At 41.6% G+C, this 20,906-nt stretch overlaps 1 protein-coding gene across 4 annotated transcripts in view; it reads left to right on the plus strand.

The window, feature by feature from the left end:
* Positions 1–4,431: 4,431 nt before the first annotated feature.
* CEP78 (centrosomal protein 78) overlaps positions 4,432–20,906 on the plus strand; it is a 34,760-nt gene continuing 18,285 nt past the window's right edge. For all 4 annotated transcript variants that reach the window (XR_006966224.1, XM_047102496.1, XM_047102481.1 and 1 more), the window contains exons 1-10: positions 4,432–4,782; positions 8,465–8,637; positions 8,733–8,805; positions 10,082–10,185; positions 11,616–11,790; positions 13,756–13,869; positions 15,420–15,484; positions 15,768–15,879; positions 18,937–19,072; positions 20,545–20,590. Coding sequence is in view for 3 of the 4 variants with exons in the window: in XM_047102496.1 (XP_046958452.1) it covers positions 4,530–4,782; positions 8,465–8,637; positions 8,733–8,805; positions 10,082–10,185; positions 11,616–11,790; positions 13,756–13,869; positions 15,420–15,484; positions 15,768–15,879; positions 18,937–19,072; positions 20,545–20,590 (1,251 nt within the window). In the remaining variant the exon portion in view is untranslated. The remainder of the gene's footprint in view (positions 4,783–8,464; positions 8,638–8,732; positions 8,806–10,081; positions 10,186–11,615; positions 11,791–13,755; positions 13,870–15,419; positions 15,485–15,767; positions 15,880–18,936; positions 19,073–20,544; positions 20,591–20,906) is intronic.

Here is a 20,906-nt window from a genome sequence, read left to right on the forward strand (position 1 = left end):
ACAGACCTCAAATGGACCCAACCATGGAGGTCTAAAGAGGTCTGGAGACCCACCAGACATCTGGAGGTCTAAAACAGAGTCACTACAGCTAATCCTCAAATCAAAAAATCCCAAATTCTTGTTGATGTCACTGAGCTTTAGGATGATTTTCTTCCACATTATTACAGTATGAGTGGACTAACAGAATATCTTCCAAATTACTGTTACCTAGATGGCTACCACTGTGCCTATATATGAGGCAACTGCGTACTCAGAAATTTTGAGAATTCTTGAACTCTTGGTGCCTCTCCAGAATATTTCACATGGTTAAAGTTTCCCCCAAACAAGTCTGGTAATGTGCCATAAAGACATCTCCCTAAACTTTTATTAAATATAAAGTAGAGTTCTATTTATTTTCTGCTTGTATGTAGTTAAGATGCTTTTTATGAATATAAAAGGATGAAAAATTGTACAGGAACATCTTTTTAGCTAGCTGTTATTCACAGGGGAAAATTACAATCAAAATGGGCATTTCGCTGAACGTAGAGCACTGATGCCCCCAGTGTCTCTCAATGCCAAGTAAACAAAGGCACTTAATAAGTATGGAAACCTGCTCTCTCCATTAGAGAGGGAGAACAAATTGTTCTTAAGTGGTGGAGGGATGCTCTTAGCAACTATTTGCAACGCTCTGTGAGCTTAGTTATTATATTGCTATGAAGCAGCCTATTGTCCAAGTGTAACTACAGAACCTTGAAAAGTAGAGAAGGAGAGAAAGGGCTGGGGAACTCATTTCATTCATCCATTCATTCATTCATCCATTCATTCACCAAATATTTACTGACCAGGTTGACCATGTGTATAGCACCATGGTAAGAAGTGCACAGAGCACAGAGTTGTATCCGCACTCTATGAGAGCTTAGATACCAGCGGCGAAGATAAAATGTAGATGCCTTATGGCAGCTCCAGACGTATCCTACTAAACTGTTCGCAAGTTCGGAGAAGAGAAGGGATCCATATCTTGCTTGGATTCTCAGTGAGGTTTTCCCAGAGAAGGAGACATAAGAGTGGTGACTACAAGAGTTTTTAATATTATAATACACGAGCTGGAAGGGAGCAAAGATGTAGAGATAATTAGACTCATTGATTAAAAACAAGTCTGGAGGGGCGCCTGAGTGGCTCAGTTGGTTAAGGATCTGACTCGATTTCAGCTCAGGTCATGATCTCACAGTTTATGAACGGAGCCCCGCATCAGGCTCTGTGCAGACAGCGCAAAAACTGCTTGGGATTCTCTGTCCCTCTCTCTTTGCCTCTCCCTCCTTCTCTCTTTCTCTCAATAAATAAATAAAAAACTTTTTTAAAAGTCCAGAACGTGAAACTAAAGCCAGGTTATGGAAAGTTTTAAATGTCATTCTTAAACATTTGGGCTTTACTGTGTTGGCAAGATGCGTCAATGGAAGGTTTGGAACAGGGCAACAGCATGATCTATGAGCCTTGGGAGGTGTAATAAATGATGTTAAGTTGAGCCTGAATGTGGTATTCTCTGAAGCAAGCATGATAATCCCCATGTAAAATAATAAATAGTGGAATTGGAGTAATGGCAAGGCAGATAGAAGGAAGGAGTATCAGGCATGCTGTAAGGGAAAAACTGCCAGGGCTTGCTCATTGATTACGTCCATTCACTTGTCCATTCAACAAGTGTTATAACTAGTGCTTCAGTTACATGTAGCATGTAGTAACTGTGCTAGTCCCCGGAGATGCAAGAGGAAGTAAAACAATGTGATCTCTTCCTCATGGACCCTATAGTCAATATCTATCTTAAAACAGCTGTGAAATGTGATGAAGGCCTGAATGAAGAAGAGGTACATGGTGTTTGGAGAGCTCAGGCCAGGGGGCCTGATGAGTTGAGTAGGTAAGGGAATGCTTCCTTGACAATGTGATACATGAGCTGAGAAGGATGAAGAGACATTAAGCACATACAGACCAGAGGGAAGGATATTTCATGTAGAGGGAAGAGCATGGACAATGAGCCATGAAGCATGTAGGCCTGAGAGGAGTCCACTGTGGGCCAGATTCTTGAATACAAAAGGGTGCAGGATGAGACTGCAGAGATCATGCCCCCATCATGCTCAGGGGATGCAGTGCCCTGTAGACCAGGGCACTCAAAGTGCCAGCGTGCAATGAGATAAGGAGCCTGTTCTCGAATGTAACTCAGCACACTGCCACTTTCATCAAGAAAGTCTTGCCTGCTGAACGAATGAGTATGTTTGGTGCAGGCTTGATTTACATTCTGAAGCAAGCTCTTTACCTTATAAAACAGTAGCAGTTCTCACCCAGCAGCTAGTCTGTGACTTCACACTGAGGAGCAATATTTTAGACCATTGTGAGGAGGGCTGCCTTTACGCTAAGGGCAACGGGAAGTCATGGAAGGATTTGAACAGGAAGTGGCTGCACTACAGAGCATGGACTGGAAGGCAGCCAGAGTTCGTGGAGAGAAGATGAAGAGGGGCGCCTGGGTGGCTCAGGCGTTTAAGCCGCTGACTTTTGATGTCAGCTCAGGTCATGATCTCCTCGGTGGTGAGTTTGACCTCTGAGTCAGGCCCTGTTCCGACAGCGGGAGCCTGCTTTGATTCTTTCTCTCCCTCTCCCGCTCGTTCTCTCTAAATAAACAAACAAACAAACTTAAAAAGATGAGGAAGTCTGTGTCTGAAAACCTATTTTCCCACTGAAATAAGAGGTATCATACCTCCTCATACCTCTTCAGGTCAGAGAGCAGGGACACAGAGTCTAGTGCTGACACGAGAAGAGTGGAGGAGATTTGGAAGAACCATTGCGAACAACTTATGGGAGTGGAAAAAAAGAAATGGGAAGCACATGACAGTTAAAATAAGACAGGACTGGATCCAACAAACTCATTGCTCTGAAAGCAGGTCCAGAGAAGATCAGTGTTGGAGATGAGCAGAGAGCATCTGCACTGAGGCTCCGTGGGAAGGTAAGCTGGGTTCGACGTCTGGGTATAATGTTGTCAGGATGAACCAGGAGTGAAGTACAGTGAATAAGAGGTAAAACAATCCCACTCGACCAGCGGATGCTGTCAAAAACCAAACTCGGCCCACTGAATAAAACAAAACAAAAAGATGAGTTTGTTGCAAGGCTTTCAACCTCCAACCTGGGAAACTCAAAGCGAGGAGAGCAATCAATTCTGAGTCGCTCACAGGTTAAGGGATTTTTATAGGGTGATGCATAAGTTATTTGTTTTTTTCAGCGGATTGGTTGCCTACTGGTCTTCTATTTTATTTGGATCAGGGTAGCTAAGTCAAGGGAACAAGGAAGTCCAGAGAAGGGATGATCAGACTTGGCATTTGGGGATTGGCTGGCGTCCTCTGCTGATCTCTGAGAAGAGCTACACGTTCCTGTAACTTAGATTAAGTTTCCCGTATGTGTGGCAATTGAAATCTCCATTCCGTCCCTAACAAAAATGATTTACACTTTAGCTTGGTTCTACAGTGGAAGAGGAATGCTGTAAACATAATGCCTAAGGCCTGACCAAAGGACTATCACTGTTCTAGAAAATGCATACAAACACAGGTTCTGAGGCCAATTATCTGAGTTCTACTTACTTAGCTGTAAGGTACCTAACTTCCTCTGCCTTGGTTTCCCCTTTTGTAAAGTAGATATACAACCGTTACGTTCCTTGGCGAGTTGTTAAGAAAATTAAATTATTTCATACTTAAACAATGCTTAAAAGGATGCCTAGGAGACAGAAAGCACTAATTATGAGAGAGTTAACCGTCGCTGTCAATACAAAACAAAGTGACTATTAGTAATCACAACAATGTCCTGAATTCATGGAAGTCCTTACAACATGCCTACAACCGCGTGAGGTAAGTAGAAACAACACAAGTGAAGAGTTGCTTGTAGAAATTGATACAGACAGCAAAGATTTAATGCACATGCACGGCAGCTGATATTCACTCGGTCGTTTGCACATCCCTCACCAGGGGTCCTCTCTCCTGGGCGGTGCAAGCATAGACACTTGTCAGAAGTTTAGACTGCTTTGTAAATGTGATGCTACGTCCGTCTCTCCCTTTACTTCGATCAACCAGTTAAATCCTTTTCTGCAAACCCCAAATTCCGAAAACAGCCTACCTTTCGCACCTTCCTCGCCTCGAACGTCCCGCCTCGAACGTCCCGCCTCTCGTCCTCAGGCCCCGTCCCCAGGAGAGGCGGGGCCTGCGTGCGGACGCACAGCGAGCGCGCTGACGTCTCCGCGACCCGCCCCCCACAGGCCCCGCCCGTCGGCTTGAACTGCAGCCCCGCGCCGCGGAGGACCGTGAGGCGGGAGCCAACGGCCGGCGCCGCGAGGCGGGGGGCGGCGTGCGAGCGCGGCGTCGGGGGCCTAGCTGGGGCCGGGGGCTGTGAGTCTTCTGGCCGAGCCGCCGCTCCTGTGCAGCCGTGGGATCGCCGCAGCCGGGCCTTCGACGATCCGGCGTTCTGGGGCGCCAGCGGGCATTGTCTCCGCCGCCGGCGTCCCCCGAGGCCGTCCCCGGGCCATGATCGACTCGGTGAAGCTGCGCCGCGACAGCGCGGCCGACTTCTTCTCGCACTACGAGTACCTATGCGCGCTGCAGGACTCAGTGCCGCTGCCCTCGGTGCGCGCCTGCCTGCGGGAGGGCGTGCTGGACTTCAATGCCGACCGCCTGCGCGTCGTGGACTGGGCGCCGCTCCTGAGCACCCTCAAGATTAACAAAGATCTGCCCCTAATCTCCATCAAGAGCTTCTTCCAGCCGTGGCTTGGCGAAACAGGTTTGTAGTTCCCGCCAACAGTGGTCCTCGTGTCGGTGCCGCGGCGCGAGATTTTAGACGGTGCCAGGTGGAGGCTGGGCGCAGGCACGGGTGTGCCGTGCCCGGGTATGTGTGCAGTACACGGGGCGTCCGGCCTAGGACTCTTACCAGCTCGGGGGGCCCGGGGTGAGTCACTTAAGGCCTGCGGGTCTCAGCGGCCTCTTTCGTAATATAAACTAACAGGACGTGCTGTGCCTGGCGATTACAAAGATGCACCAAGTTAATGCTTGTAGAGCACTTAGCGCAGTTTGGGACATAATTAAGCATTCGACGTATGTTACCTATTGGGTTACCTTGGTTTCTCCCATGCCTCCATACACTCGCCCACAGAGCCCAGATCTGCACCTGGGGCCCAGAGCTGTCTAGCACGCACGATTGGATACCCCACTTCACCCTTAATCCAGACTAAACCCTATGATTTAGTCTGATACAGAACAAAGCATTAGGAAAACTGATACATCCCAGCCTTTTGCACCATTTCCTTTTGAATAAGACATGGCTGTTAATCAAAAAAAGTTTTTGTTTTGTTTGTTTGTTTAATCACACATAGTGGAAAGAGCACAGATGGGAAGGCAGCCTAGGGTTTGAATTCCAGGGTTTACACTCTGTGTGGTGGGAGCAAGTTACTTTTAAACTACAATCCCCACACTTGTAAATTAACATTTCCATGGGTTGTTAAAGAGTACACTTAACTGTGGTGAGCACCGAGTAATGTATAGAATTCTCAAATCACTATAATGTACACCTGAAACTAATATAACACTGTATGTTAACTATACTGGAACTTTAATAAATCAATAAATACTTTTTACCCCTAAAAATTAAGCAGGTTGTTGGTATACAAGTGTCCTGGCACTGGAATGAGTTCAGCCAGCACCCAGCACTGCAGGAGACAAGGTTCCTGCCCTGGAGGATCTCCTCTTCTGCTGGGAGAGGCAGCAAGTAAACACTAGCACCGAAGTTAGGGCTCTGGAAGAAGTGAGCTCTGGTGCTGTAAAGCTGAGAATGTTAGAAGGGAAAGTTAGGGAGGGTTTCTTGGAGGAGCTGCCTCCTTTGTAAGGTTGTGTGGGAGCTGCTCAAATGGCAGGAGGGAGCTGCTTGTGCCCAGGTTTGAGAAATGTAAGAAAATATGGCAAAACTAAGGTAGAGGACTGCAATTTAGGGTTTAAAGAAGGGAGGCCACACAGGGAGGGGCCTTGTTTGTCCTATCCAGTGGTTGGATGTTTATCCTAACGGCTGTGAGAGGCACTCAAGGATGCTGAGGTGGACTTTTGATTTAGAAGCTTGCTCTGACTTCCATCTGGAGGGCAAGTTGATTGGGAGGAGGGCGAATTGTAATCTGAGATATCAAAGAGACAAATGGATGGGGCCTGGGGACCAGTTAGAAGGACGGGGGGACAGCAAGCTTGGGTGACAATTTATAGGAGCACCCTTCTGTGAGACACAACACAGCAGGAGTGGATTGGGGTCTGGGGTCAGGGAGAAGATCTCGCTTCATCCTTAATGCTTTAAGAGGGCCCTGTGGGGCATCCAAACGTGTGTCTAGATAACTCTGGGCTCCAGGTGCAGATCTGGGCTCTATGGGGGAGTGTTTGAAGGCATGGGAGAAACTAAGGTAACCCACAAAGAAGATCTAGAAAATCCTGCCCCTAAAAGATGTTTTTTAAATGGGCACATTTGAGTATGTTTATAAGCTGACGCAAAGTAGCCAGCACACAGGGAAGGTGTGAAGATACAGGAGAGGAAATAAACTACTGGTTTATTTTTTTAAAAAATCTGGGCACTTGGGGGCGCCCGGGTGGCTCAGTCGGTTAAGCTTCCAACTTCGACTCGGGACATGATCTCACGGTTCGTGAGTTCGGGCCCCGCATCGGGCTCTGTGCTGACAGCTCGGGGCCTAGATCCTGCTTCAGATTCTGTGTCTCCCTCTCTCTCTGGCCCTTCCCCTCTCAAGCTCGCTCTCTCTCTCTCTCTCTCTCTCTCTCTCTCAAAATAAACATTAAATTTTTTTTTTTTTTTAATCTGAACACTTGTCATGTGCCTGGCCCTTTTCTAGTTTCTGGGTTTCATGTCATCTGTTATCTCTTCTGCAGGGACATCTCAATTTGTCCTCTGGTGAAGAGAAGTGAGATTATTGTCTACATCTCATTCAGGTTTAGGAACTGTTCTGTTCCTCTGGAGCGACTTGACTTTTTTTTTTTTTTTTTTTTTTTTTTTTTTTTTCAACGTTTATTTATTTTTGGGACAGAGAGAGACAGAGCATGAACGGGGGAGGGGCAGAGAGAGAGGGAGACACAGAATCAGAAACAGGCTCCAGGCTCTGAGCCATCAGCCCAGAGCCCGACGCGGGGCTCGAACTCACGGACCGCGAGATCGTGACCTGGCTGAAGTCGGACGCTTAACCGACTGCGCCACCCAGGCGCCCCTGGAGCGACTTGACTTAACCAAAGTAATAACTTAGAAGAAATTACAGTTGGAAGGGATCTCAAAGTCAAGGCCATTGTACTTAATCTTGCCTCATACTTCACAGTGAGTGTATGAAAAATGTATCACACAGACCATTCTCTTCAGAATCCCTTCACTGAACCTTTGTTTTCTCTTGCATCCCGTGGGTCCAGACTATACATTTTGTCCTCCTAGGTCTGTTTCTTTATTCTCACCAGCCTGTAACTAGTTGTTGCTGCCACTGAGCTCAGTTTCTCTCTCCATTCATCTGCCTACTGGGCTTCCGTGATCTTCTAAAATGAAAACGTGTCCTTAAAATAATGCTCATAATGGCTCACCGGCACAGGATCAGCGTGCATTGGCTGCACAGCTTGTGTCCTACACAGAAGCATGGAATCTGAGCCGTGCTCTACTAAAGCCCCAAGGGGCTGGTTGACCTTGGGGAAGGGATGCTTTTTCTAATCTATCTGATTTAGGTACGTTTTTCTAACCTGTAGAGGCACCCTTACTGTGCCCCTGGTAGCCCTGGTCCTCTTTACCTATGAGATAAAAGCCATCGGCTTTTTTTTTTTTTTTTTCAACGTTTATTTATTTTTGGGACAGAGAGAGACAGAGCATGAACGGGGGAGGGGCAGAGAGAGAGAGAGACACAGAATCGGAAACAGGCTCCAGGCTCTGAGCCATCAGCCCAGAGCCCGACGCGGGGCTCGAACTCACGGACCGCGAGATTGTGACCTGGCTGAAGTCGGACACTTAACCGACTGCGCCACCCAGGCGCCCCAAAAGCCATCGGCTTTTTATCCCAGGCTGATTTGGGCCAACCTCTCCATTTTAATTTCTTTCTCCTCCCCCTTGCACCCTGGCCTTTAGATGTCCCCACCTGCAATATTTTCTGTGGCCGGCAGGTGCCAGGCTCGGACGTCTTTGCACTTCCCACGCAGACTTTATGTGGTCATTCTCCTCTTTCTAGATTCAACTTCAGCGTTGCCTTGAAGCCATCACTTAGATAAAACTTTTTGTTTTCACAGGAACCTCTTTGCATGTAATTTATGTCTCTGTAAGTCATGTGATTGACTTTTTGAGTTTACATGTGTCCCTCAAGGAGGACTTTAAGAGCAGGATTCATTTTTGTACCTTAGCGCTGAGTAGATATTTTCTAATGATGACGATACATATTTTACAATAATTTCTGTTTTAGGTTCTGACAGAAATAAAGTTTGCAGAAGTCGTGTTCCTGCAATAAGAAGCAAAGATGTGACCTTCCAGTTATGTAAAGCCCTCAAATGCTGTTTAAGTATATCAAATGCTCTGAAGAACCTAGAGTTAAATGGACTAGTTCTGAGAGAGAGAGATTTAACTGTTTTGACAAAGGTAAGCCTTCTCCAGTGTGTCCTGCAAACACTGGATATTTGCTTTAGAGGGTAAACCGAGCCTGTAAAATTTTTAACTTTTTCTCCCCCTTAAAGGGATTGAATAAATCGGCTACTCTGGTGCACCTGTCTCTTGCAAATTGTCCGATTGGCGATGGAGGTTTAGAGAGTAAGTTTCAATCTTGTTTAAGTCTCCTCCCGTCAGACTGATCTCGTGTTTCCCTGCACGCATGTTGACTGCTGTCTGTACCTTTCCTTGGTGCTGCTCTACCTGGATTGTCTCTTGTGCCTGTTAAAACCTTGGCCTCATCTCACTTGTACGCCAAAAGTCTGTCATGCTGTATACTCTGAACCAGTTCGACTTAAGATTGTGTTAAGCCACAAGCCACACACATATATACTATTCTGTTTTTTTGTGTTTGTTCACCTTTTTCTTTTCAAGAAATGTTATGGGAAAGGAAATAGCAAGATGTAAAGACAAAAAAATCATTATCTTTAAATAGTTGAAACTATTCATATGCAATCATAATTATGTAATGCACTATGTTATGTACTAAAATAGGGAACATATGCAAAGATCAGCAAACTCAGTGGTGTTGGTAGGAGCGTATCATGGAAATAATCACGGAGAAGGTGATTGTTGACTGGGGTCCTGAAGAATTGGTGTGTGTTCACTGTGTCCAGTAGAGTCTGGGGTGGTAAGGAAGGCTGCATTTTAATTTGAAGGAACTAAGAGTTTGACATCTTCCATCTTATATTGCTCTAGTATATTTCATAGTACCTAATAAAACTCTGGGTTTATAGTTGACATTTAAATTGATTGATAACCGAGTTTGGGTTGTATCACTGGAAATGAAACTAGGAAGGGTCTTAGGCTTTTTAGGTTTCTCTTTCTTATGTCCCAAAAGGTATATAGTACTTTACTGACTAGTTGGGAATAAAGTTTTCAGTGTTTGGAGTATTCATTTTTAGCATCTAAATAGAATTAAACTATTGCTGTAAACTGGAATAACACTTTGTTGCTGACATATTTAAATTTTTTTTTTAACATTTGTTTATTTTTGAGAGATACAGACAGATCATGAACAGGGGAGGGGCAGAGAGAGAGGGAGACACAGAATCCAAAGCAGGCTCCGGGCTCTAGGCTCTGAGCTGTTAGCCCAGAGCCCACATGGGACTCAAATCCACAAACCGTGAGATCACGACCTGAGCTGAAGTCAGATGCTTAACTGACTGAGCCACCCAGGAGCCTCTGTTGCTGACATATTTTAGAATGCACCAACCCATCAGTTGTCTGGGAAGACTGTAGATAGTGAATTTAAGAATACAGCTGTAAACCTCCAATAGGCTCAGGAAAAGCAAAGATGTCAGGATTGACCAGACTGTATAGGCTCTTCATCTTATTGTATGTGTGTTTTTTTGTTTTTTTTTGTTTTCCCTTTTAGTTATTTGTCAAGGTATAAAGAACTCTATCACTCTTAAGACAGTAAACTTCATGGGCTGTAATCTGACGTGGCAGGGAGCAGAGCACATGGCCAAGATCTTAAAGGTGACTTTACGTTTAAACTTTCATGAAAACGTATTATGTGATTGAAACATTATTATTTTGATTCAAGATGGCAGGGGTTTTGTTTTGTTTTGTTTTTGTCCTTTGATACATGTGCTTGCAGTTTTAGTTTTATTGAAAGAATATGACCAGTTTTCAGTTGGGGATTTGCCATTTAGTGAAGGTAGTTCACTTATTCCTAGAAATAAGAAATTTCATGTATAAATACATCATAAACAATACTGTCATGTATTTTGAGTTACTGAAAATAGCCCATCACCTGTGATAAATAGTTTTTTTAGAATATAGCCACACCCATTTGCTTATATAGTGACTGTGGCTGTTTTCATCCTATCCCAGTGGAGCTGAGTAGTTGCAACAGAAACTGTATGGCCCCCAAAGCTGAAAATTTTACCTTTGGGCCTATACAGAGCAAGTCCATTGACCCAGGATACAGAAAACAGTGAAGAGCATGGATTCTGAAACCAAATAGCCTAGGTTCAAATTCCAACTCTCCAATTTCATAGCTTATGACCGTGGACATATTACTTAGCCTCTGTGCTTTGTATTAAACGAACTAATTTGTATAAAATAGTGCCTGGCACATAATAAGCACCATGTAAGTGTTTTGCTGTGATTCCCACTTGTTGCTTTTATAGGTTATTGTTAATAGAAAAACACCAACGATTTTCCATTTTAGAGTGTCACAGGAACTTTGAGTCTTTTGTTGTTCAAGCATGTAGTAAGATTGCTTTCTTTGAAAGTCAGTGTTCCCTGTAACCAAAATTTATCTTATGAATGTAGAGAAATAAATATATCTTTCTGACTATATCTCTGGTTAAAACTCAAACCATCAATTTCCTACAGCATGTCAAACTGCCTTTGCATGTTGCAGGCCACTGAAGTTAGTGTACATACCTTAAAGTAGTAAGCAAGATCCCCTGGGTTAGGGAAAGAAAATATTAGACCCCCTATATTTGTTTTTGTATCATTTAAAAAATACCTTGAGAGTTTATAATGTACACGGAATATATGTACAGAACTTCCTGTGTATAATTTTTCAATCAATAAGATACATGTTGCAGAAAGTGCACTTGCAGGATGCCCAATCAGGTGTTTGGAGACCACCGGAGGACAGAATGATACAGCCTCAGCAATAACAAAATTTAGAACTAATTCCCTGAGTTGGAGATAAGGAAAATAAAATTTGTAGAATGTAATTGATTGCCAAAGTTTATATACCTGATCAGCCGTCATCCAGTGGCTAGAATCTAACCAATCGCTGGCAAACTAGAATCTGGGTCACTGGACTCCTAAACTCGAATCGACTGTTAAATCTCTTGGGTTGACCGTGACATGCTAAGCCATCTTCAGTAGGCCTCCCCTGTTTCCTTATTCAAACGTCTTCATTTCATCCTCTTAAATCTTTGAAGTATCAGACCATGAGAAGGCACGAAGAAACCTGGGCTGAGAGTCTTCGTTATAGGAGACCTGACCTGGACTGTATGGCTGGTTTGAGGCGTATCACTTTGAATTGCAACACGCTCATTGGTGACCTTGGCGCAGGTGCTTTTGCAGAATCTCTCAGTGATGATTTATGGCTTAGAGGTAAATTCTAAAATGGAAAATAGTGAATTTTTAAATGCTAAATATGCTTAGCTTTTGGCATGATATTGTCACAGGATTTTTTTCAAAGCCTTATTTTTCCAGTACCTTTTACTGTGCTTTACAGCTTTCCTAAGAATTACATATATTTATTCTTCACAGAAAATACAGAGTAACAAGAAAACACAATTACCCATAATCTTAATACCTAGACGCAATCACTGTTCATTTTTGGTATACTTTCAGTGTTTTATTTTTCTACAAATATCCTCGTATACTTCAGAGACTAAAAAAGTGGACTCATAGCGCACTTACTAATTCATGCTCTTGTAATTAATGATGTATCCTGTGGTACTCCATTTATATTGACATGCAATAGTGTTGCAAATAGATGTAGACAGTTGTGCTTTTCCCTGTAGGAAACAATGTGTGGTGAAAACTTTGTTCATACACCTCTGCATCCACTGGTATTACTTATGTAGATTAAGTTACTAAAAGCGGAATGACCTCATAAGATGACATTTTTAAGACATTTATTGCATGTTGCCAAATCACCATTCAGAAATTCTGTGCCGATTTATAATCCACCTTAACAGTGTCCGTGAGGCCTCTACCCTCACAAGCACTGGCTTGTGTCACTTTTAAAAACTATAAGACAAACAAAAGTTAGTAGCCCTCCCTCTTTTATGCAAGTAGGGTTACTCCAGATTTTATAACTTTTCTCATTTCATATAGTATGAGCTACTTAATGAGTCACTAAATTTCTATCTACCACATCATTTTTAGTGACTGTTCAGAGTTCCATTGTATGAATATGCCATAGTATACTCAGCTTACTCATTCTTGCTAGATATAGGAGCTCTTTGCAGTTTTTCATGTAAAAACAGTACTCTGATACATACCCTTGCCTACATCTATTATTGGTAAATTCTTAGGGAGTTGTTGGGTCAAAAGGGCATGCACATCCTAAAGGTTTTGTTTATATGATCTTGACCTAATCTGGTAGAACAATCATACTATATTGTTTTAATTTGTATTCAGTGTATATAGTAGTGATAATTAACTATTGTTAGTAATTTAGCTAGTTGATTAATTGTATCCTCTGTCCATTCTATAGTAAGAGTTTGTAAGGGTTGCTTCATATCATTTCCGTATATCTGGCTCACTTCTTTGTACCCTGGGGTTTTAAAAGCCTCCAGTTACTTTAATGTAGTGGTTTACACGACACTTTTAGAAAAGGGCTCATATGATAGTTTCCTCCTATGTAATGTTTTGTATGCCTGTGCTTTTGTGATGATCCCTTTGGTTTAAATGAAGTACTAGTGTTTCTGATCACTTATTCTGTTCTTTGACCTTTTAAAGAGGGTGATCTTGACTATCATTCTTTGTTGATAAGTTCTTAGCATATGTTCCCTATTCACACATTGTTTGGATTTGTTATTGTTCACATCCTCTTGAGACATCTTTCTTTGTCTTTTTTGTTCTAAAACTAACACTTATTACAAGTCTTCTATTTGGCTTTTTTCTTTCAACTCATTTCAAGAGTGATTTGGAGCTCAAGATCATATCAAAAGAATGCAGTGCAGTTTCTGAGCTCCACCGAGTTTTTGTATATGAGGTCCCCACTGCCACCAGCATTCTTGCTGATTATGAACTGGGATTCCTTTTGTGATGTTTTTCACTCATAGACTGTATCCAGTCATTCTTCAACTATGTAATCGTAAAATATGTTGGGTGATATGTTGGTACTATGGGCAGGATAATTGAGGCACATCCAAGAATTTTTTATTGGATTTTGTATTATGTGTGTGTATACTTTTCTGTTTTTCTTTTTTCCACATCCAAGATTAAAACCCTGCCATGATTATTAGGCTTGTACCAAAATCTTACACGCAGGAATACATGACAGTTGACTGTGTGCTAAATCTGTGTAGAGTTGGCAAGTGACCTTTTGTCTTTCATCAAAAGCACTTGACCTGCAGCAATGTGGCCTCACCAATGAAGGAGCAAAGGCTTTACTAAAGGCCCTGGAAACCAATAGAACTCTGGTCATTCTGGATATAAGAAAAAATCCGCTTGTTGGTATGTCGCATCTTCTTTAATCGATTAACGAATGCCAAAACAAAGAATTTGTTCATGTATTGACAGTGTTTAAAATTTAATGTGTTTACTTTCCTAATCTTATACTGTTTTGAATCTTGTACTTCCCTTGTGTTTTTAGCAGCTGATTTACTAATTAAAGTGAATTGATACTTGTAAATTGCTCTTGGCCGCCACTCTGTATAGACTTGAATCTAGATAATGAACCTGCTTCCACCAAGAGAGCTATTTCCTCCTTGTGGAACCTTTGCATTCTTGGAAAGAGCATTTCATTCATTTCTAAGTTACCAAGTAATTTTTGAATCCTTTCTGTGTTCCAGACACAGGTTTTAGGCACTAGGAATGTGGCAGTGAATCGGATATTCAAAAGTCTTGTCCTCCTTCCAGTGGAAGGGTTCAGGTAGAAATGAGTAAACAGATAAGTAGTGTACTTTTAGATAGCAGGAAGTACAAAAACACCTTAAGGTGAAGACATTGAATGGGGCAGTAGGGCTGTATTAGATTTGTCAGGGGACAGCTTCACTGGAGAAATGACATTTGAGGGGACACCCAAGTGAAAAGTGGTAAGCCATGGGAGACCTGGAGAAAGCACTTTCCAGAACCAGGAGGCTATGTGTGCAGGTACATAGGTGGCAGGGTGGGTAAAGTATTAAGGAAAAGTGCAGAGGCCGCCATAGCCAGAACACTGAGTGAAGGAGAGCATGGTATGCAGTGAGGTCATGTTGGTGGCCAGGGGCATGATCCTGTAAGGTCTTGGAAAGCCACAGTAAGGACATGAATTACTCTGTGTGAGCAGAGGGTTTTGAGGTGGGAAAGGCTTGATCTGAATAGCGTTTCAGTAAGATGACCCTGGTGTAGAGAATAGACTTGGGAACGAGCGTGGGGGATAAAGAAGGGAAATGGGGAGACCAGTCAGGAGACTGTCACTCCAGTCAGGAGTCCAAATCAGGGCTGTTTCTGGCTTAGCTTAGGGTGGAAGGTTGCAGCTGGTGAGCGGTTGAATTCAGGTTGTGTTTTGAAGGTGTAGCTAATAAGACTTACAGATAGATCAGATATGGGGTATGAAAGAGATAGTAATAACCAAGTCCTAGATGATTATGTGTGCAGCTGGTTGGTACCACTCACTGAGAAAAGGGGGGCTGAGGAGAGGGGCAGCTTTGAGAGACTCAGGACTTTGGTTTGATGGATTAGGCACCTGTTAGGTATCTAAGCATCTGGACAGTGCCCCCAGACTCTTTGCTTTATAGCCAAAGCTATCAAAGCCACTTTAGACCCAAAGTGTCTAGATTTTATCTCGGCTGCTGCCAAAATAGAAGTCATCGGGGACCATATGGGAGGAGGCATACTTTCATCTTAGGTTTTTGAGGAAGAAATTAGAATACTCAAAGGGGGAAATAGGTAAGTAACTGCATAATGTGGGTCTTATACTTAATTTTATGTGAAGAGCAGTAATTAGTTGGCTTTTGTTTTTAAATGGGCATAACCACTCATTGGGAAGCAGTTACTATAATTTCAATTTTATTTCACTTTAGATCATTCTGTGATGAAAGCAGTTATTAAAAAAGTTCTACAGAATGGAAGGAGTGCCAAGTCAGAGGTAACACGTAGTTCTCTAGGAAGAATTTTTCGTTAATTGCATGTTTTTCTTTTTTTTTTTTTTTCCTAATAAAACTATCAAGGCATTTTTCTGCCATCTTAAACCAAATAAGTCAAATCAAATGGCCTTCTGTTTTTGAAAAAATTGTGTGATTCTTTAATATACGGTCTCAGAAATGCAGATAGCAAACCTTTTATTAACTTAAAATATCTGAATTTCCAGTTGAGATCAAACCTCATAAATTACCTGTAACTGAAATGCGTATGTATTATTTCTCTTCCAGTACCAGTGGATCACTTCTCCATCAGTGAAGGAACCATTCAAAACTGCTAGACAGAAAAAGAGAACTATAGTTCTGGGAAGTGGTCGAAAAGGGAAAGCTACTATTAGAATCGGTAACTCTTTCTAGCCTGGCTTTTTAGCACCTACTAGAGCTTACACCCCTTATGTGTTCCAGGGTGCTAAAACTGAAATCTCTTCTCATTATACGACATCAGTGGTAACAACCAATACTGACGATGTGCAGGGGCGCCTGGGTGGCGCAGTCGGTTAAGCGTCCGACTTCAGCCAGGTCACGATCTCGCGGTCCGTGAGTTCGAGCCCCGCGTCAGGCTCTGGGCTGATGGCTCAGAGCCTGGAGCCTGTTTCCGATTGTGTGTCTCCCTCTCTCTCTGCCCCTCCCCCATTCATGCTCTGTCTCTCTCTGTCCCAAAAATAAATAAACGTTGAAAAAAAAAATATTGACGATGTGCAGATTAGAAAGACTGTAAATGTTCTATACAGATTATGCGAATTTATAGAATGTAGAAATAATTTTTAAAAAGAGATAATAACGTTTCCATTTTTTTAGTTAAGCAACGTTATGTTTCATAGAAAATTCATTATTTTGAATATATTTCTTTGTTAAGATTTTCGTTTTCTCCTGTTGTCTGTTAACATAATTCCATGTGGCTTAAGTATAATTTGCCACTTTTCTATTTTCACTTCATTTTAATTTTATTTTAAGTGTTTATTTATTTTTGAGAGAGAGCGCACGCATGTGATCTGGGGAGGGGCAGAGAGAGGGGGACAGAGGATCTGAAGTAGGTTCTGCACTGTCAGCACAGAGCCGCTGGGCTCAAATTCATGAACCCTGAGACCATGACCTGAGCCGAAGTCGAGCACATAATCCACTGAGCCACCTATGCACCCCTTTTCACTTCATTTTAAACTAAATTTAAATTCTGTATGGTTCATAGTTATACTTTTTAATGTATTCACAAGGTTTCACTGAGTTGATTTGTCCATTTTTTTAATTACTGAAAAATTTGGGGTGCGTACCTGGCTCAGTCAGTAGAGCATACGACTCTTGATATCAGGGTCATGAATTCAGGCTTCACATTGGGTATGGAACCTACTTAAAAAATAAATTAGTGAAAAATATTGTAAACATTTTCATAAGTATAACTGCTTTTTTTACCACTAAAAGATAGGTGTTTTTGATTCTCCATTAATCAGCTTGTTTGATCAACAAAATATTAAATAGGAGTTAAGAGTGTTTATTAAATCAAAAGCAAGCTTACAGTTATCTACCAATTTTTATTTTAAAACAGTGATATTTTAGTAGTTAATATATACAAAAAAGTTGATATTTGTGATATCACACTATGTATTATTATTAAAAGTTTACGTTGTGTGTAAAACATTTATAAAAGTGTCTAAGTTGGGGACGCCTGGGTGGCTCACTTGGTTAAGTGTCCGACTGTGGTTTTGGCTCAGGTCATGATCTCATGGTTGTGGGATGCAGCCCTGCGTCTCACTCTGCTGAGCATGGAGTCTGCTTAAGATTCTTTTTCTCTCTCTCCATCTGCCCCTTCTCTGCTGGTGCACGCTGTCTCTCACTCACTCTCTCTCTCTCTCTCTCTCTCTCTCTCAAAAGAAAAAAGTGTCTAAGTGGGTATTTTGATATAATATTAGAAGTAGAGCTATCTATAGGAAAAAGAAATATATCTATATGTTATATTCAGATTCCTGTAACTTTAGTACCTGGAGGTATATAACAGGACTTTGTGGAATGAGAATAAAAATTTAAAATTTTTTTCTTAGCATGATGAAACAAAGTGGAAATGTGACTGAAGTTTACAAGCTCACTGAGCTGTTTTAAGAGTAATTTTATTTCTTGGGCTTTTTTCTGTATTTGCCTCAGTTATATGGAGACATAGAGGTAAGCCAAATCAGCGTCTGGCTATATAGTTAGATCCAGGTGAGTATAGGGGTTAAATAATTGTGTGAGTTGTGTCATATTCATGTTGTAATTGTGTGTGCAGAAAGAAGATAGGAACTTTTATGGGATTTTTTTTTAATCTCCTAACAAGATAAGCGTAGATTCTTTTGGTTTTACTTAAAAATGACATTTGCATTAGTTTCTGAAAGTAAGGGGAAAGTTGTATACATATAAACCATATACATGATGAACACTGTTTGCTTGAGAGTAATTAAGTTAGACAACAAAACATAGCACATGGTGAATGGAGCTTCTGTGTATTTTAAGAGGCGCGTAAATGTATCCAGAGAAAACATACAGGGGTCATGTGGTGATTACCAGTAAGCTATACTCTATGAAATATTTGCTCTGTATTACCCCTTACCCTTTATTTCACATACTTTCCTGATGCTGCTAAAGTAGTATAGTGAAACAGACTTGAAGAACGAATAGAACCAACCTATATTACTTGTTTTCAGTAACATAGAAAAAAATAAATCTTTAAATGTAGGTCAATTTTAATATATGGTTTATTCTAAATAAAGTATATTAGCATGTAGGTCTAGTTTTGTTACCAGATATTTCATAAGGATACTTGACTCTTCAGTATTGAAATATAGGCTAAGTCTCCATATCTTGCTCTTCTATCCAGTGGTTTCTTTTGTTTTCTATATGAAAATAAATGAGTAATGAGGGTCAGCAGACTTAAAGAGGGTAACATTGACTCATCTGCCTGTTACAAGCTTTCAGTCCTGTTACTTTTATCATTTTCACATAGAAAAATCAATCTTAAATTGAAATTTTGTTCTAATTCAGATCCCGTTTGGCAGGAGTCACGGATCTATCAGTGTTGCTCTACCTTGGAGACTCAGATATACCAAAGCTATTCTGAGATTCAGCAAACTGAATGTTTCTGCATGATACAAGAAATGTATCATGCATGTTTCATTCTTTGGGATATATTTTTTATTTACTTTTGCATGTTTTGTACATTTCACATACTTATATTTTAGTTAAAATGGTAACTTGTTACTGGAGAGGACTTGTATTTTTAAACGTTACCAGTCTTTTTACAAAATCTTGTTCTTAATGGCTTTTGCATCATTGTCAGTTGCCTGTTTTATTCTTTTAAAAGTGTGAACATGTGATGATTGCTCTGTTGCCCTTTAGTGCATCTTGATTTTTTCTTTTAATGCTTTTGCAAACATAGGATTGGGTACAAAGAAACCTGTAAGTAACGGAAGAAAACACTCCCTTGGTAAAGACAATTATGCTCCTGAACCTCTGCCTCCTGGTGTGTCTGGTTTCCTGCCGTGGCGCACAGCAGAACGTGCAAAAAGGAGCAGGTAGGGCATCTTTAGTCCCTGTCTGTAGTCATTCACCATTCTTCATTTTGGAGCTTCTATTATGTGGGAGGTCTCTGGTGGTTTCTGTAGAGGAAGAACGATAACTCACACTTCTGCCTAATGAGTCCTTTAAGGAAGAAAAACAAAAACAAAAAAATTATAATTGGGAGTTTCAAGTTATTTCTTAAGTGTCACAACAAAGGTAACCCTGTGGGAATCCAGAGGAGATAAAATTATCTTCACTTGGGCAGATGATAAAGGTTTCATTAAAGGCAGTTGTGACTGAGCCAGTCCCTACAGTGCAAGAGTAGGAGCTTGGATTTATAGGAATAGGGAAAAAAGACATTCTAGGCATGGAGAATAGTTTAGTGCAGAATGGATGGGGAGTATGAATTAGACTTAATCTAACTCAGTCAACCAGCTTAACTCACTTCAGTGAATCAGATTGAGCAAACAAACTAGATATAACTAGTTTTAGCTGATTACTTACCTGGGGATAACTGTGCAGAATAATTTTTTGTCCTAGAAGTATAAAAGTCTCTTTACACGGGGGCACCTGGGTGGCTCAGTCAGTTGAGTGTCCGACTTCGGCTCAAGTCATGATCTCGCGGTCTGTGAGTTCGAGCCCCACGTCGGGCTCTGTGCTGACAGCTTGGAGCCTGTTTCAGATTCTGTGTCTCCCTCTCTCTCTGCCCCTCCCCCGCTCATGCTCTGTCTCTCTCTCTGTCAAAAATAAATAAACATTAAAAAAAAATTTTTTTATAAAGTCTCTTTACACGATTAAACTATAATTTTAGGCTTGCTGAGTAAATAGAGTAAATAGTAAATCTATAGGCCTTGCTATAGATTATTTTCGAGTAACTTAACCTGGTGGTAGTCAAGAAATTGAGGATGAGCAATTGCTTAAGAAAACGAAGAGTTGATTTTCAATAAGGCTTGAAGTAGGTGCTGTGTAAATTAACCGTGCAGTAGCTCGTGTTAAGTTGATGAATATAATCTCCGCTGGGCAAGTGACTGCTGTACATTTTCACAAATGGTGATGTGAATTATTGTCGTGTAAACTATAGTTCTGAATCCCCAGTCTTGCACTTTAGTTTTATAGCTTTGTGGTTTCATATCTTCTTCTCATGATACTTAGTCATCTCGAGTCCATTCTGATCACAAGGAGTTGTCAACTGGAGAATGATTATCAGTTAAAGAAGTTAGATTGGAAATCTCAACCATCCTGAACATAGGAAGTGGAGACACCTCTCAGCGGTTCAGAGAGTTACCACAAGGCAGTCTGCTAAATTCTGTTCAATTTTCTCCATAGCGGAGCCTCCCAGGTCCTTATTTTGAACTTACTCATGTTTATACACAATTCGTATGTATTCTTAATAGTATTATTGTACATAATACAAGTTTTGTTAACTGAGGTTGACTGGTGATGTATTCACATCAAAGTATAACTGAACTTGTTGGTATCTCTTCAGGGGTTTTCCGTTAATCAAAACTCGTGATGTGTATAATCATTTGCAGGTATGTAGTTCTCATATTTACAGTATGTAGAAGGTTGAAGTGGGAAAGGTGGGAGGACGTTCTCTTTGCTTTTCAAACTAAACAGGAACGCCTGGGTGACTCAGTCGGTTGAGCGTCCAACTCTTGATTTCGGGTCAGGTCACGATCCCAGGGGTCGTGGGATCCGAGCTGAGCGTGGAGCCTACTTGAGATTCTGTCTCTCTCTCTCCCTCTCCCTCCCCCTCCCTCCCTCTCTCCCTCCCTCGGCCTCTCTCCCCTGTCTCTCTCTCTCTCTCTCTCTCTCCCTCTCTCAAAAAATAAAAAAATAAACTGAACA

Source organism: Lynx rufus, unplaced genomic scaffold, assembly GCF_022079265.1.
Source record: "Lynx rufus isolate CCGP_SWC_20201006 ecotype Redwood Valley unplaced genomic scaffold, mLynRuf1.p SCAF_10, whole genome shotgun sequence".
Lineage (NCBI taxonomy): Eukaryota > Metazoa > Chordata > Mammalia > Carnivora > Felidae > Lynx > Lynx rufus.